We start from the raw sequence: 15,459 nt of genomic DNA on the forward strand, positions 1-15,459 counted from the left end.
CTACAGAGCGAAGAAGAGTCTGATGACTGAACAATTCTAATGGGAACTAAACATTTTATACCATCTGAACAAAATTTACCATCTTGATTACGAGCCCTTTTTTTCTGCAGTCTTCAAACAAAGGCAGGAGAGAGTTAACTGTGAAACTCAAGTCACACAAAACCCCAAGTTTTACCTGGTTTTAAAATGAAGCACTATGGTAGCTAACTTCTCAAAACATATCCCTAATTACCACTATCACAATGCATACACACATATAAGACAGACAAATCAAGATCCAACAGGCAAAACTAGTTTCTAGCATTAACTCTTAAGTGCTTGAATTTATAGCCTTCAGTATTCTTTAAAAGGCAGCAAAGTGCATAACTATTTTTAATTAGCACAGTAGGGCATATCATCTGTTCAATACCATTAACTAGGAACACAGTGCTGATGGCTGAACTGCTCCTGACTGAACCAAAGGATATGGCATAAACATAGCAAAAAACAAACTAAGAATTTGTTTCAGGTTTACTCTGTTCAGTATCTGATCCCTGTTCTTAATTAAGAAATGTTATCATACAGCCACACTGGTACCCACCTAGTCTTACCAACTAATGATGCAAGGGAACTCTTGAAAGATACTGTTGATCTCTTCTTATGCTTCTCCTAGAATATCAAATATTTCAATTCTTCTAACAGCTGTTGTCTTGAAAATGGGTTCTCCTGATGAGATCAGACAAACAAAGGCTTTTTTCACCTGTGGCAATTGTTACAAATTGAACTTGCATTTTGCTGAACATAAGTATTTCAGAGTACGCTACCAATAGTGGACAGCACAGAATTCACAGAATGGGTTGGGAAGGACTCTCATCTAGTTTCAACCCCCCCTGCCATGGGCAGAGACAGGCACTTCCACTAGACTGGGTTGCTCAAGGCCCTGTCCATCATACCTGAACATTTGATGTACCAGCTTGGATACAATCACACAGAATGGTAGGGATTGGAAGGGACCTCTGGAGATCATGGAGTCCAACCCCCTGCCAAGGCAGGTTCACTTAGAGAAGATCACAGAAGAAATACATCCAGATGGGCCTTGAATGTCTGCAGAAATGAAGATTCTGCCATCTTTCTGGGCAGCCTGCTCCAGTAGCTCCATCATGCTTAAATTAGTTCCTCCTCACGCTTAGATGGAACTCAAGTTTGTGCCCTATATTCCCTGTCCTGTCACTGGGCACAACTGCCAAAAGACTGGTCCCATCCTCCTGACACCCACCCTTTAAATATTGATCAGGAATCACTCTGGGTCCTCACCGATGGAGAGGAGAGCATTTATTCATTGTGTCCAAGTCCTCTGCTCAAAGCAAGGCAAATCCAATAGTCTCACTTCTTAACACCAACTTTTCAGCCATAGGACCTTGTCATGATTCCTTGAGCTGCTTCTGTGAAGCAGGAGAATCACAGAATGCCAGGTTGGAAGGGACCTCAAGGATTATCTGGTACACCCTTTCTAGGTGACAGTGTAGTTGAAATGAGCTGGCCTTCAAACTTGTCAACCCTTTATTCTCTGTCATTAACTGAAACATTGGAGAGAGAGCCTGAAATCTGAACTGAATTCACTGCTTCCAGGGTGTTCTTGCAGTTGTCCTCATATTACTTCTGCCTGGGCACTTGGGATGTCAAACAGTTCCCTACCTTCAACCACATTCCATGTATTCCCCTCTCAAGTTGCCCCTCTTGTTGATTCTGTAATACTAATTATTGTTGGAGCTGGAGAAAGAAATAGGAGTGAACATTTAAGAAATTAGGGGGGGGGGGGAATGGCTTTCATAGTACATTTTGTTTGCGGTCCTCGCCTCCTTAAAATTTTGTAGAAAGGCAGATGAAGCAAAAAAAGAAATGCTTTTGTGCCAGCACTCAGCCATAGGAAACAAAAATTATGCAAACCATAGATTTGAGCCTTTATGTCCAATGTCATGACTCTGCAAGATTTGTACCTTGCTCCTCTACATAACTGTGATGAAACAGCAACACATCACTTGTCTTCTCCACTGTTTTCCCATCAGTTTATGCAGGCACAAGCCATCTGACTTGCCATACTTACGTCACAGGGTAAGGTACTTCCTTAATTCACTTCTAACCATTGCCCCGACAATAAAAAGTGTCAACACACCCCAGTCTAACTGGCCACTTGATTTCCATAGAGAATGACAGAAATTAAGAGAATAGACCTTGGTGAAAATAGGTGCAGTGACATGAACAGGACTGCTCTCACAGACACACAATTGTGCTTCCTATGCATCACTAGCTTTAGCACCAAAATCACCTGAAAGAACAAAAAGGTATCAGAGCCACTACCAAGACCATGTACAAATACAGACCAAGTAACAGTCAACTCTGTGGATCCTCTCATTAAAACAAATAAACCCCCAAAACCCTCAAAAAACAGCAACAACTCACTCCAAATTTTCAATTTGACACAACTTAGCTGACAGTAGTTGGATAAGTTTGGGGTGGAAGCAATCGCAAAACATGAAAAAAACCACAACACAAACCCCACCAATGACTAATTAAAAAAAAATCTGTGCCTAGTACAGCCCTCACATAAAGCACACAGCATGGAAAAGATAACCAGGCTAAAATAAAATACCAAACCAAACCCAGCTCTCAGGATAATTGCAGATGAGGAATGCTAAATAATTATAATACCTTATGATTCTTGTAACACCACAACAAGGAACAAGAGCAGATAAGTAGAAAATACAAAGTGACTATGCCCCCTGTTCAGTTCAACACAGAGTTGAGTAAAACACTTAACTTTTCCTTTATATTACTTTGATAATTTTTTTGAAGCAGACACAGAACAGAGATAAGGTTGCTGGGAAAACCAGTTGACAGAAGATTGAGATCAGGCTATTAGTTTAATGATACTGGCATGTTACTATACTCTACTTGCATAGACCTCTTTTCAAATACAAGTATAGAAATATTTTATAACCAGAAAGGTTTTGTAAGGAATTGACAAAGCATGAAGTACACCAAAGGACATTTTTAGAGCAAAAGAGAACTCGTGCAAACAAAATAACAAGATCTACAAGTTTCAAATTAGCCAGGAGTGCAAATTACTTAGTGTGGTCACTGAGAAATGAAACAGCTCCCTGGGTCTCTGGTGGAACAGCTGCAACAGCATATCTGAAACACTATTAAGTGGTTTAAATTCTTCTTCCCAAGAAATCTCTCACAACACTGGAAGGACTAGTGTGGTAAGTTTTAACAGAGATGAAATCTTTCACAGGCAAGACTCTACCAGGTGAGTATGGCCCCTCTTCACACACACACACACACACACACATCCAGCCTGCCAACTGTATACTTAGATAAATGCCAGGGTTACAACCGTAAGATACAGCTTTTTTTTTAAATCAGTATCAGAAGGCCTCATAAACATAATTACTTCCCATTAGAAACTTCAGATGTCTCATCCTTGTAGGATCTCCAGAAGCAAAAGTTCCTAAAATTTCGTTAAAGAACTAATTCAGAATATAAAATATGGGCTTGAATTATTTCATAAGCACATTTGAATAGAAGCAAAGAAAGCTGAGTTCCATATCCTGTCAGCTGAACACAGAACCCTCTTCACTGTGGCTATTAATTAGAACAAATCAATTAAAACAAAACTTGCTTTTATGAGCAAAATGGAAGTAATTTTTCCTCCTCCCAGTACTAAACACCACACAGATTTTAGAGAATCGTCTCAGTTGTCCCACCTTTTCTTCCAAGTGAAGAGGCTCTAGCAGTTTTAAGCCACTGCAAAAATGTACAGGTTACACATGCACCATTCCTGCACAAAGCAATGTCAAATTCAAGTTTACACTCTTGCTGTTTCTATCAGATAAGCTCTATCTGGGCAGCAACTGTTCTCAGCAGGAGACACATAAGAAAATAGTACGTGTTCCATATGTGTCCTTTTCCTCTAGTGTTCTAAAAGCTGACATTTCGGCTGTAGTCAGTAGGTATGCATTCTTCACCCCTGCTATAATGCTGCTACCTGCATTTCCCAGCTCAACCATACAGTTATAAAAAAGCTAACTTCTTTCCTGCACCATCATACCACAGATGGCAGGAGTCAGACACTGGAAATCAATGACTTTGTAAGAGTTGTAATGAAATTTCATTAAAAAGTTTAAGTCAAGCGTATATACTGAAAGATTTGTTTCATTATGAGTTTACATTCAAGTTGAACTTACACACTATTAAATCATGCTGAAACAACATAGCCTCTGTGTTACCACCTAGTACTGTGCTTCAGCAGCAATGGCAACTCAGAAAAACAGGACGGTGTTTACTGCAGAAACTGAGTTCTACTCTGAACCATCACAAGTCAAGAAGTTTGACTGCAAACACCTTTAATATGAATACAAAATTCACATAAGATATACATTCTGGGGAATGTAAATTAACTACTACAAGAGATTCTGACAGAACAAAGACAAAGGCGGCTTTGCCAGGCCAAGAATTTAATGAGGAACGATTAAAAAGTTTGATTTACAGTTACATTACAGTTGTGTTAAGCACTGAAAACTTTAAGAACATCAGCTGAAAGGCATTCAAACATACAGTACATAAATCATACAATCCACACCGTTGTAAATAACATATTTGAAGAATTTAATTTTACTTAAGAGAACACAAAGCAACGTAATATGTGCAAATGAGGACGCAAATATATTGAATTAAAAATGTCTATGATAAGACAGACATACAATTTTACATTTAAAGACTACAGGATTGATGGAGAAATGAAAAAACCTGTCCTCCATGTTACTCCCATTACTTAAGTATGCTTTTCAATCAAAAAGAAAAACCATACTGGCCCATTTCCCTCTCTCAAAATCATGCCTGTCCATGAAGGTTAACTAAAGCTTTAACTTGTTCTAAGTGTACAATGAAACACCATTTATACAGTCTCCTTCCCCTCGGTGGGAATTAACAAACCATTACATGAAAGGATTTTTGAATTATGTACACTGGAGAAAATATTATCTTATAAAAAGGCACATACCTGTGATTTAAGGCTAGTACGGTATTTGTTTCATAGAGAAAGTAAAATTTTAAATGAAATTAGTACATTGCATGGTTGGCCTCACTGAGCAACCATTCGGTGCAAAGCAAAAACATGTGCTTAGAAGCCTCAGACTGACAGTGATTCTTGCTTTAGTGTTTTTTGTTTGAACCTATGATGGAAAGGTACATCTTTTAAAAAGGCATTTTGTGCAATTCCACTAGTCTATGACCCAACTGCTACTCGTACGCAGATATTACACATAGGCCTTATATTAATCTGCAAAACGTTCTTTTCACACTCTCCTTTTTAAAAGTCATATGAAAATTACTAAAGATGTTTTCTATGTTCATCTATAAAATACCAGATGTTGGTACAAATCATGTAAACCTTCATTTGCAAATATTTTGACTAGCCACCAAAATGACCAGAAATCACAAACATCATTTGTCAGTGCAAATCTGTAAGTTTTGTTTCCCCTCCCTCCCCACTGTCCCCATCCCAGTTACAGAAATAACCACCAACTTCTACATACAAAAGGAGTGCTCTGTATTTGAAAGGAAAGAAATTGTTTGGTTACCTTGAAGTCACCCATTTCCCCACCAAACTCAGTCTTACAGTATTACCAAAGGCAGGGGTGGGAGGGAGGAGGGGGAAGTAATTAAAGCTTTCTGTGCAAGAATCACTACAACAGTCCTTCAACCCCAACCTTGGATTATTATCAGATTTAAAGATTTCACGTTAACATTGGGTCCTCTCATCTGATTACTGTTCTTCAAGCCAGGATGGGGCATCTGATCCAGGAGTTTTCAATTTGATGTGGAACTCTTTAAGAGTCTGTTCAAGCTGCTTTTGATTCCCGGAGAAGTATGCCGCAATGGCGTTGTGGAACAGAACAAGCTGATTGTGCAATACTTTAACCTGCAGGCAGGAATAGAGATAGATTAAAAGGAGGAAGCAGATGTTAGCAACATCATAGGGCAGTTACCGAAAGAGAAAAGGTGCATTTGATATGTTCAGATTTCATATAGGTTTATTTATTGTAAGTGTTGGGGGTGGTTTTTCTTGTTGTTATTTTTGTTTTTAAATAATCCCAAACAATTCTTTAACATTGGAGTGATTTAGAGTTTTCATAAAGCATGCTTAATAGTCAATACTTGGTATGCACAGGCCAAAAGCAATTCACCAAACAATATAATGTTCACAAGTGTCACACACTTGACCACAAGTACTTGATTTCCTGTAATTAGATGACAAGCCTCTCTTTAAGACACCTACTCGAAGGCCAAATGGACTTACCTGAGAGTACACGACAAATGTGTTATCTAAGTGTACAGTTCATTTATTTGCACACATGCCCCCTATCCCTTGCAGTTTTACAGCTCACATACACCTAAGTCAAATTAAACTGATGTTCTCTTCCCAGCAGTATTTCTTGTCTCTCCCCTGTAACTCAGGACTATTTACAGCACTTGGTCAGTATCTTGACTATAACATTTATGCAAATCATGGAATGCACACATCATACCACTAATCAAAACTTGGGGAAGAGATCACAAGAGCAGCTGGAAAGCATGGCTGTTTTTCTCTTCCAGAGCAGTCTATGATGGCACTGATGATGTGTATAGCCCTGATGAAGTTAAGCGAGTGCTACATTTCCATATCAGTACACGAGTAAAGCTGATGTTGTGAATGAGGATCAGTAGTGTGCTGAAAAGGCATCTGTCCTGCTCCTCCTGCAGTCAAACCCTGCCCTTTTTATTCTTGAGTGTATTATCGGCCTAGCACAATCTTAGTTTTGTGTTAGAGCTCAAATCCAAATCCTAAAATGGTGGCCCTGTGCCTGTTGGCTGACCTAACCTACAGGGAGGATGCGGTAGGTAGCAGATTAAACTTTCTTTACTCAATTTTGGCTCAGTGCCTTATCTTTCAGCACAATTCACAAGGAACAGTCTACTCCTCTCATGCTGTGAAGCAAAACAGTCTCTGGGCCAGGTTTGGTCCATGCCTACCAATTGGCCATGCTTGTTTTAACAGGTTATTTACCTAACATGCTTTTCTGAAACACATGCTTGCTGCTCAGTATGGAAATACTTCATTGCCTTCATTCAAGAAAAGATCTCAAAGTAAAAAATCCCAACATATATTGCACACTAGAAACCCAAAACATTTTACCCTATTACACAGAAATGCAGTATACCTCTAAAATAAAATACTTTAAGGAAAAAGGGCTGAGCATATGCCCGTGTGCATGCATACACTCAGTTGTATATACAAGTTTCAGCACAGATAATTGAGACTTCTCTTTAGCATATAACTTTTTTTAACTGAATAGTCATTTAATGCATTAAGTTTTGCCCATAAACTGACAACTGCACAGACCTTAGTGTCCTACTTAAGTGATAACCTCTGTTTGGGGACCCAAATTTTGGTCAAAGTTGCAATTTGACCAAAACTAGTAGCCCTGTATTTTGTTCCCTAGTAATTTGGAACAATTCAACAAAATACATGTTAAAAGAATAGGTTTTTTGCTTCTGTCAAAATGCTCTCCCAAGAAAAAACCATGAGAGGTATGTATGGCCAGAAAGGAGTTCACTGTGCACATCATCTCCTGAGACTGCTTTTTTCATTTACAACAGACTTCACAAAATTAAATGTTTTAACATGTCGGAGATGCAAAATTTAGTTAACTACAGTTGTTTAGCACACACAATTCAGCTGTTCTGAGTCATAAAAGATCACCTCTCTTTCAGTTTGTTTTCAGTACGCACATATAGATACTTAAAAATATATATATATATATATAATCTAATAATGCTCATCTCCCATGTCAAACAAGTAGAAAATGCCAAAATAACATGAAGGCTTAGCTTGTAAAAGTTTAAAGAAAAAAAATTTAGCAGGTAGAGTCTCTCACTTGCACTCACTCTTCTAGGATATCAAAATGCTACAAGAGTTTTATTCATACTCTTTACAGGAACTCAAACTGGGTAATAAACCCACTCTTACCAGCCCAAACTACCTAATTTGAGATCAAATTTGGTACTCTGTTAGGCTAGCTTTTAACACAAAGCTTCTGTAAACTGCCCTGAAGTTTTCTGACAATTTTATAAATTCAGTCAGGCCTAGGTTCAAGTAAGTGTGCATGCACAGGCAGAAGCAGATGATTTGGAATGAAAAGAAGTTTCACTTTGGTGGAGTTTTTTTGAACTACCAGAGCTAACTCATTGTATGAAGTTCTGTCCCCAAGCCAATCACTGTGGCATAAATTTTGTGATCACTATCAAGCTGGCTGCTGAGGTTCATGGTGTTACAACTTCTCTTTCAGAAGAGGATTGCTAAGTAAATCCCAGAAGTAATGGTGGGATTCTTTTATCCATAGCTTAATTTAGGTAATTTTAAGACTCAATTTTTAGAAAAAGTCCACTTAAACTGCCTTGACACAGTACAAGGAAGCTCTACTATGAAGCAGCAGCCAGCTATGAGAAAAAAGCTGTAACATCTCAAATCACCTGAGGTTCACTGCAAAAGCACCTACGATCACAGCTAAAAGTGTGACAAGTATTCACTCAGAACTGAGTTAAAACCTAACCAGTTTCCCCATGGAAGAATTTCAGCTTCACTCACTCCTGTATCCAGCCATTGACTCTTACTTCCACACTGTTTCACCTTAGCCCTCTGTTGGCAAAACTCTTGTGAAGTTATGCAGTCAGCTGAATCAGGGAACCGATCTAGATTAAAACTAACCAGACAACAACATATTTGTGTTAATGTGAACTGGTTCCCCAGTCTGATTCTCTGCACAGCTGCAAAACCACTTCTGCAAACACAACTGAGAAGGAAATGTGAGGGTAGGGGCATGGAGGATTAAGCGATCACCATTTTCCAGAGTACAGTGCTTAAAGTCAACTCTTAAGCATTAAGATAGTGTCTATTGCAGTAAAGGAGCATTTGAAGATCTGCCTTTCAATCAGACCTGTATTTCAGCAGTGTACCATGAACATCATGTCCCAACATATGACCAGCATGCTTATCATGTTTTACAGTTGAACATCATTTAAAAATCACTGATCCTTGTTCTTTAACTAGATACACCTTCCTGTTCCTAATTCCAAACAGAGCAAGCACTCCGTAACATACGTGACAAACTTCAAGTCTCAAACCAAAACTAAACTTTGTGGATAAGCATAAAGAATGGGCATGTCCTAAACAGATGACTTAACTTGCATATACAGAAGATTTTATGGGTTGGATTGGAGTTTTCACTTTTCCTCTGGATGCTCTTACAATTTCTTTTCTTTTTAAATACTGTCCTCTTTCTCCCACCTCCCTCTAGACACTGCATTTTCTGTGTCTCAAAAAGTACAGATTTGTTTACCTTCTCCTCATTCAGACTGTTTCAGCCATCCATTTCAATCCTGTCAGTTTCTACCTTCTAACAACTATCATAATCCATTCCTCTAGCTATCTTTATCTGAAGCTTTTTGGCCATCTGGGTTTCCATTACATTGCATATTGCTTTCATTTGTAGCAGCAAGCATTTAAACATCAAACTCCTGAAGTATAACCCACAGAAGTGCATTCAATTTCTTTCTGTACACAGAATTCTATTTGCCATTTCTCAAGTGCATTCACAGGTAACATTTTCCCCCTTTCTTATAAAGGCAATGCTTTTACAATAACAAACAAACAACTTTCAGTGGCAGAAATCTTTAAGCTAAGAATGGGTCATCAACCTTGTTTGGTTTTGTTTGTTTAAAAAACAAAACCACCAACTATTTGTGAGTTGACTGCAGCTACTCATATTACTTCATGCCACAAACTCCTACAGAACTCTGCCAGCTGGGTATGCTACCAATACAACTTGGTTTTAACACTAGAAAAGCCCTCAGAAAGTAACCACCAAACAACATCAGTTCTAACTTCAAGATCAAATTCTACAAAGTGAATAGCAATCTTGTGTGTCTTGGTTTTACACACAGAAAACTGCAATCCTAACTTTACTGTAACGCAGTTCTCAGAACCTTTGGGGGACTTTAAATTGAAATAGTAACATGAACCCAGGAGAACGGGCACAAAGAGATTGCAACCACGTAAGACTTTTCCTTCCACAACACAGGGCCAGCTAGATTATGACTGTTTGGTGACATCTGCAGCAACACAGACCAAATGGAGCCCACCAACCAGTTAAACTGCCTTTACAGTTCCTTTGCAGTGACAGCTTGAATCACCTCCCAGTTTTCCCTGCTCTCCTCGTATCTTGTGCTTAACCAAATATGGGACAAAACTTTTCAGTGAGAACATAACTGAGTGTATCTAGTAAAGATACATTTACAGAAGCCTATCTAGGATTCTGTTCTGACACTAAACTTACATTTTGGCCTGACTAAGTTTTTTTAATACTGGTCAGACTGTAAAACCATTTTTGGGAGATAATCAGGAACTGATTTATCTAATCTAAAATTAACTCCTAAATTGCTTAATTGTCTTGCAATGGCAAGGCTTCATTACACAATTCTGTTTTCAACACACAAGTGATACCAGCTAAGGCTGAAACCACACTGTATTCCAGCCTGTATCAATATACACAAGACTTGAAGCCCAAAGGCTTATAGTCTACAAGAAAGGGAAATTATACAGCTACTGCACTATTTTCTTACTTAAAAAGGCTTCACAGAATAGAATAGAATAGACCAGGTTGGAAGAGACCTTCAAGATCATCGCATCCAACCTATCATCCAACACCACCTAATCAACTAAACCATGCAACCAAGCACCCTGTCAAGCCTCTTCCTGAACAGCTCCAGTGATGGTGATTCCATCACCTCCCCAGGCAGCCCAAAAGTTTGGCATCTCCTTCGAGCCGGAATCGAACCAGCGACCTAAGGATTTCCGCAGCAGCGCCTCTACAGTCCTCCGCTCTACCAGCTGAGCTATCGAAGGGACCTTAGCCTCAGAATAAGCACTAATTCACATCTGGATTCAGCAACATGACACTATGTATTAACAAAGCTGATGATCATGAATCTGCAAGTTCTGGTATACTGTAACATGAGTTTGGTAAGGCCATACCTTGATACAGTTGCTCAAATACTAACCCTCATTTGTCTTCTATGCAACAAACCTGAAACAACACAGGCTTTCTAAAACCAGCTACAAATAAGCTCTTAAAACAATTCCTTCCAGGGACTACAGTAACAGTTTAACAGTATCAAAATCATTCTTCCACTTGGGAATTCAGCATCATATATGGTCTTCAGTTTAAGCCATCTCCTAAACTGTACTCTACTCCCACAGCTGAAGTGGCTGATTTACACACATAGTCATACAGCTGTGTTTTTCTCTGTGTTCCTCCTTCTTTCTTCCTTCTCCTTCGCACACATGCTCCATTTACAAATGTTTAAATTATGGACCACAACAATTGTTATCATATACTATGGTAAAAAGTAGACATCTGAGACTACTAAATCTAACTGAAATGAAAAACTAATCCCTACACTTAGCAATCCTGTATTTACTGAGTTAACAACTTCACTTGAGAGCAGTCACATACACTCTGTAGGAAGCTAAAATTAGAAGTAATGTTTATAATGATTATATAGTTATCTGGCAAATCAATTGCACATTCTGGTACCTTAATATGAGCTGCAGGAGAAGTATGAAGTCTAAGAGAAGCTCCCCCTCCACTGACACTAGTTAACAAAAGAAAAAGAAGCCTGCCACCAGAAAAAGAAACATGTCAGACTAGTAAGAACATCATCTCTGAGATAACAATCACTGTCTGACTACAACCCAGCAAGCATTCTGGGTAACAGAAGAACAAAAACTATCAGAGAGATGCAAGATGGGGAAAAAAAAAATCAAATTAAATAAAAATTTTGGATTAAGATTACATGTTCTTTACTATGGACAACCCTACACAACAAACAAAACCACCAAAGCAAAGCTTACCAGTGTAAAGCTCTCAGTAGATAATTTTATTTAAGCCAGTATTTGACTGTAAAGGAAGTCCTTTCTATGACTTATTTGGGAACAAAATTAAATACACTCTTAAGTAAATATTTTGACATCTCTAGTGTCAAAACTGAGGAATGTCAGCCAGTGATAAAAAGGCTTAAGCATGTGAAAGTCCCCTCTATTAATCGAAAAGAAAAGGCAGGAAGGGAAAAACAATCTCTTTCAGAAACAAGATTTGTAGGCTGCGACTGTTAACAGGATGCTTGATCTAATTCAGGGCTGTCACTAGGAAGACTGTGCTAATGCTCTCAGACCCAGAGGGTAAAGGCTCAGGTCTGGAGCACTGAGCAGAAGAATTCAGAAGCGATTCCCAGGCAAGTATTTTATGGCAACAGTGGGGAGAACTAGATCACAGTAGACAGAAGAATTTTATCCTCAAGCTAAGCAAGGCATATCTCATGACCAGAGATGCAGCTCTCTGCTCTCCCAGCATTTCTAATGTACCTTTTTGTAGGTTACATAAGCAGGGTTGAGACAAGCAAGGCTTACACTAGGCATTCCCTAGGAAACACCACCCTTTCAGCCCCAGCAGATGCCTCTGGAGGGGATGACTACTCAGTGCGTACTGGGAATCTAAGGAGACACCACCTTGTAACCACAACCACAACTAGTGCTAATGCTCCCTAAATTACTTTTTTTTTTTGTTTTTTAAATATGGAAAATTTTGTGCAAGATGGAAATACAATGCTTTCCCTCTGAAGCTTTCCTATCAGGATAAACATAAACTGATCAATCTGCTATGTAGTTAATGTAAACGAAGAGGAAACAGGGTAAGTGCTGTTTTCAACCGAAGATTCAATTATTTCAAAAGCAGTATATTATATCAGTAGCACAAAACTTACCAGAAAATGAAAACAAAGGGGAAGAGGAAAAAAGGACACTATACCCATTTTCAGCCTAATACTGTTTCAAAACTCACTTATCAGCATTTTCTAATGTAAACTTAAATATCAGCATTTCGATCAGACTTCAGCTTGTTCAAGAAAATTCATTTCAGTATGGATTTTTTTCAATTTGAAAGTTAATGGGCTGCAAGTTCAACAAGAACAACAAATGGAAGTCAGAGCAGTACCAGTTTTTAATCATCTGTTGATCTGATTCATCAGTTCTTAATAGCAATGCAATTCAGACCCCTGGTCCTAATGCAAATGCTCGTATGAAGAAACAGTGCTCAGTAGCAACATTTGAAGCGTGTATTGTTCTTGAAACCATGAGGTTTACTTATTTTCTCCACTTCTTTTCTTCTCATTTATTGATGGTTCTTCCCTTTCATCCTTATTCTAATTAGCTGAAGCAACTGCATATGTGGTAGTATTCAAAAATTCAGATAAGTAATCAGTTTTAATTGGTTGAGCTTGTCCCCTTGATTTTCCATTCCAAAGTTTCCTCCTCCCATGCAAGGAGCATATTTTCTTACTGTTGTCATTAGGGTCATGTATTCTCTGACAAGCAGTTGTCACCTGCATCAGATCTTTAAAATATATGAATTAACCCATGCTGAAAATGTTTGTCCACAAGTAGACATGGACAAACTGAGAAACCACTATCTTGATATAAGTTTTGCTAATATTTTCCTCCCTCTGAAGACACAGGAAATACAGTCACAGATTACGATGACCATTTAATTTACTCTGAGTATGAGCAAAAATCAGATGTAAAACCTCAGGTCTTTAAAGATCTCATTATAAGCAGTTTAGAAGGACTTGTTTATCAAAGAAAGCACAGTTTCAGTGTGTTCTGTATTGCAAATCTATTTCTGCCTGGCAAGCAGAGTTCTCCATTAAGAAGGTATACATGAAATAGCATGGCTAGAACAAACAGAGATGGGGACAAAATTCTTTCAAACCAACAGTTCAAGAGCCCTGTTTAGAATTAAGAAACTATAAAGGCATTATTTATAGAAAGTTGTCTAAGTTCAAGTTAAATTTTCAGAAGCTCCTTCGCATTTCTCTCATCTTCTTTGTGCCATGAAAGCGTTGCCAGCAATCTGAAATCAATAGCTGTACGACTAATTTAATCATTAAATGCAAGAAGCTGAAAAAGTAAGCCTTTGCCAAACTTGAAACCTCCCATATCAACAAGAAATTTAGTACCCTGTTTGCCATTTGTAGCTGGAGCTGCTTGATTAGACTCTTTCAAGGCTATCTGTTCTAAAAGTGTGTTCTCCAGTGGTACAGCAAGAACTGTGAAAAAATAAGCCTCTTCCCCCCGACCCCTCCCCCTTTAAATACTCTTATTTTTAAATTAAAATATATTTTATGATCTAGAAAATATTTCTAGCAATGCAGAAACTTATATGAAAAAACTCCTAAATGTAAAATCAGAAGCTGTAGCTTACCTTGTTTTCTTCTAAAAATTTCAGTTTGATAGATACATCATTACGCATTTTGTCATATTTCTCTTTATGCACTTGAAACAGTTGTTGCGATTGCTCAATCTTTGGCAGAGTGTTTGCATCACGAGGGCCAAGATTCAACTCTTCTAGGTCTGTTCGATAGGCATCATACTCAATTCTGAGAAGAAAAAGGAGGAGGGAAAAAACAATCCTCAAGGCAGATTGTCTCAAAACAGACCTCACAGAGGGCCAAGTAGAATAGAAGATGAACAAAATGGTGAAGTTTGGAAAAAATAAAACACCTGGACAAGATTCTTCTTCCTCCCCCTTCCTATTAACCACCCTTAAGCAAATTGTACAGCTGCTTCAACAAATACCCTCCCTCTTCTGTCCCTATCTTGGCCACATGCTCCCAACCCTCTGCTTTGTGTTGACTTCAGTGCTCAGAACTCTTCCTAAGGCTTCTTAGCTCATATAAAGCTAGTATATCTTTTTTCCAGGTTATTCTTCCCTTGTTCAATCAATTCAGTGAAGAGTTTATGTTCAGAGCAAGAGAAGCCTCAAGACCAAGACATTTCCTTTAAGCAGATATCTGAGCAACAGCTCACTTCTACCAGGCTCTGTCCCAAGGCTTTTTCAGCAAGCTCTAGGCTTCTCTGCATGCATTCATTGGAACGATTTCATAGTTCTTCCACAAGTAGTTTTGTGAGAACATGTCTATCCATGGATTAAACATGCTGCAAAAAGATGATGCATTATTTACACTCTTCTGAGGGCCTATCTTACTTTCATAGGAAAGTCAGACTCTCTGGATCAATACCACCACTGAAGGAGATAAAGGAAGACAGAGTTAAAACTAAGGGCTGGCTAAGTATTTAAGCTAACTCAATACCAAAGGTATATATCCCACTTCTAGATAAGACAGATTAAAAGTATTTTCTAATTTATTTCTGTTCTCTCCAAACTACCTATCCTGAATACTGACAGCAAAACTAGAATTGATGTTATGGTATAGGCTCTTGCCTGCAGATACCTGATAATGTTTTAATTGAACCAGCTAGTCTAC

The 15,459-nt window shown here is 38.4% G+C and overlaps 1 protein-coding gene and 1 non-coding gene across 10 annotated transcripts in view; both read right to left on the reverse strand.

Annotated features, from left to right (window-relative positions):
- Window positions 1-4,479: 4,479 nt before the first annotated feature.
- Window positions 4,480-15,459, reverse strand: part of ARFIP1 (ADP ribosylation factor interacting protein 1) — a 42,601-nt gene continuing 31,621 nt past the window's right edge. For all 9 annotated transcript variants that reach the window (XM_068137280.1, XM_068137279.1, XM_068137277.1 and 6 more), the window contains 2 exons: window positions 14,397-14,571; window positions 4,480-5,962 (listed from right to left, as the gene is read on the reverse strand). In XM_068137280.1, coding sequence (XP_067993381.1) covers window positions 5,807-5,962; window positions 14,397-14,571 — 331 coding nt within the window. In that variant the 3' untranslated portion in view covers window positions 4,480-5,806. The remainder of the gene's footprint in view (window positions 5,963-14,396; window positions 14,572-15,459) is intronic.
- TRNAY-GUA (transfer RNA tyrosine (anticodon GUA)) lies at window positions 10,896-10,984 on the reverse strand. Its single transcript is given in 2 exon segments — window positions 10,896-10,931; window positions 10,948-10,984. It is a non-coding gene; the product is annotated as a tRNA-Tyr (tRNA).

Source organism: Melanerpes formicivorus, unplaced genomic scaffold (genome assembly GCF_026170545.1).
Source record: "Melanerpes formicivorus ecotype bairdi unplaced genomic scaffold, bMelFor1.0.p_v2 SCAF_4, whole genome shotgun sequence".
NCBI classification, from domain to species: domain Eukaryota; kingdom Metazoa; phylum Chordata; class Aves; order Piciformes; family Picidae; genus Melanerpes; species Melanerpes formicivorus.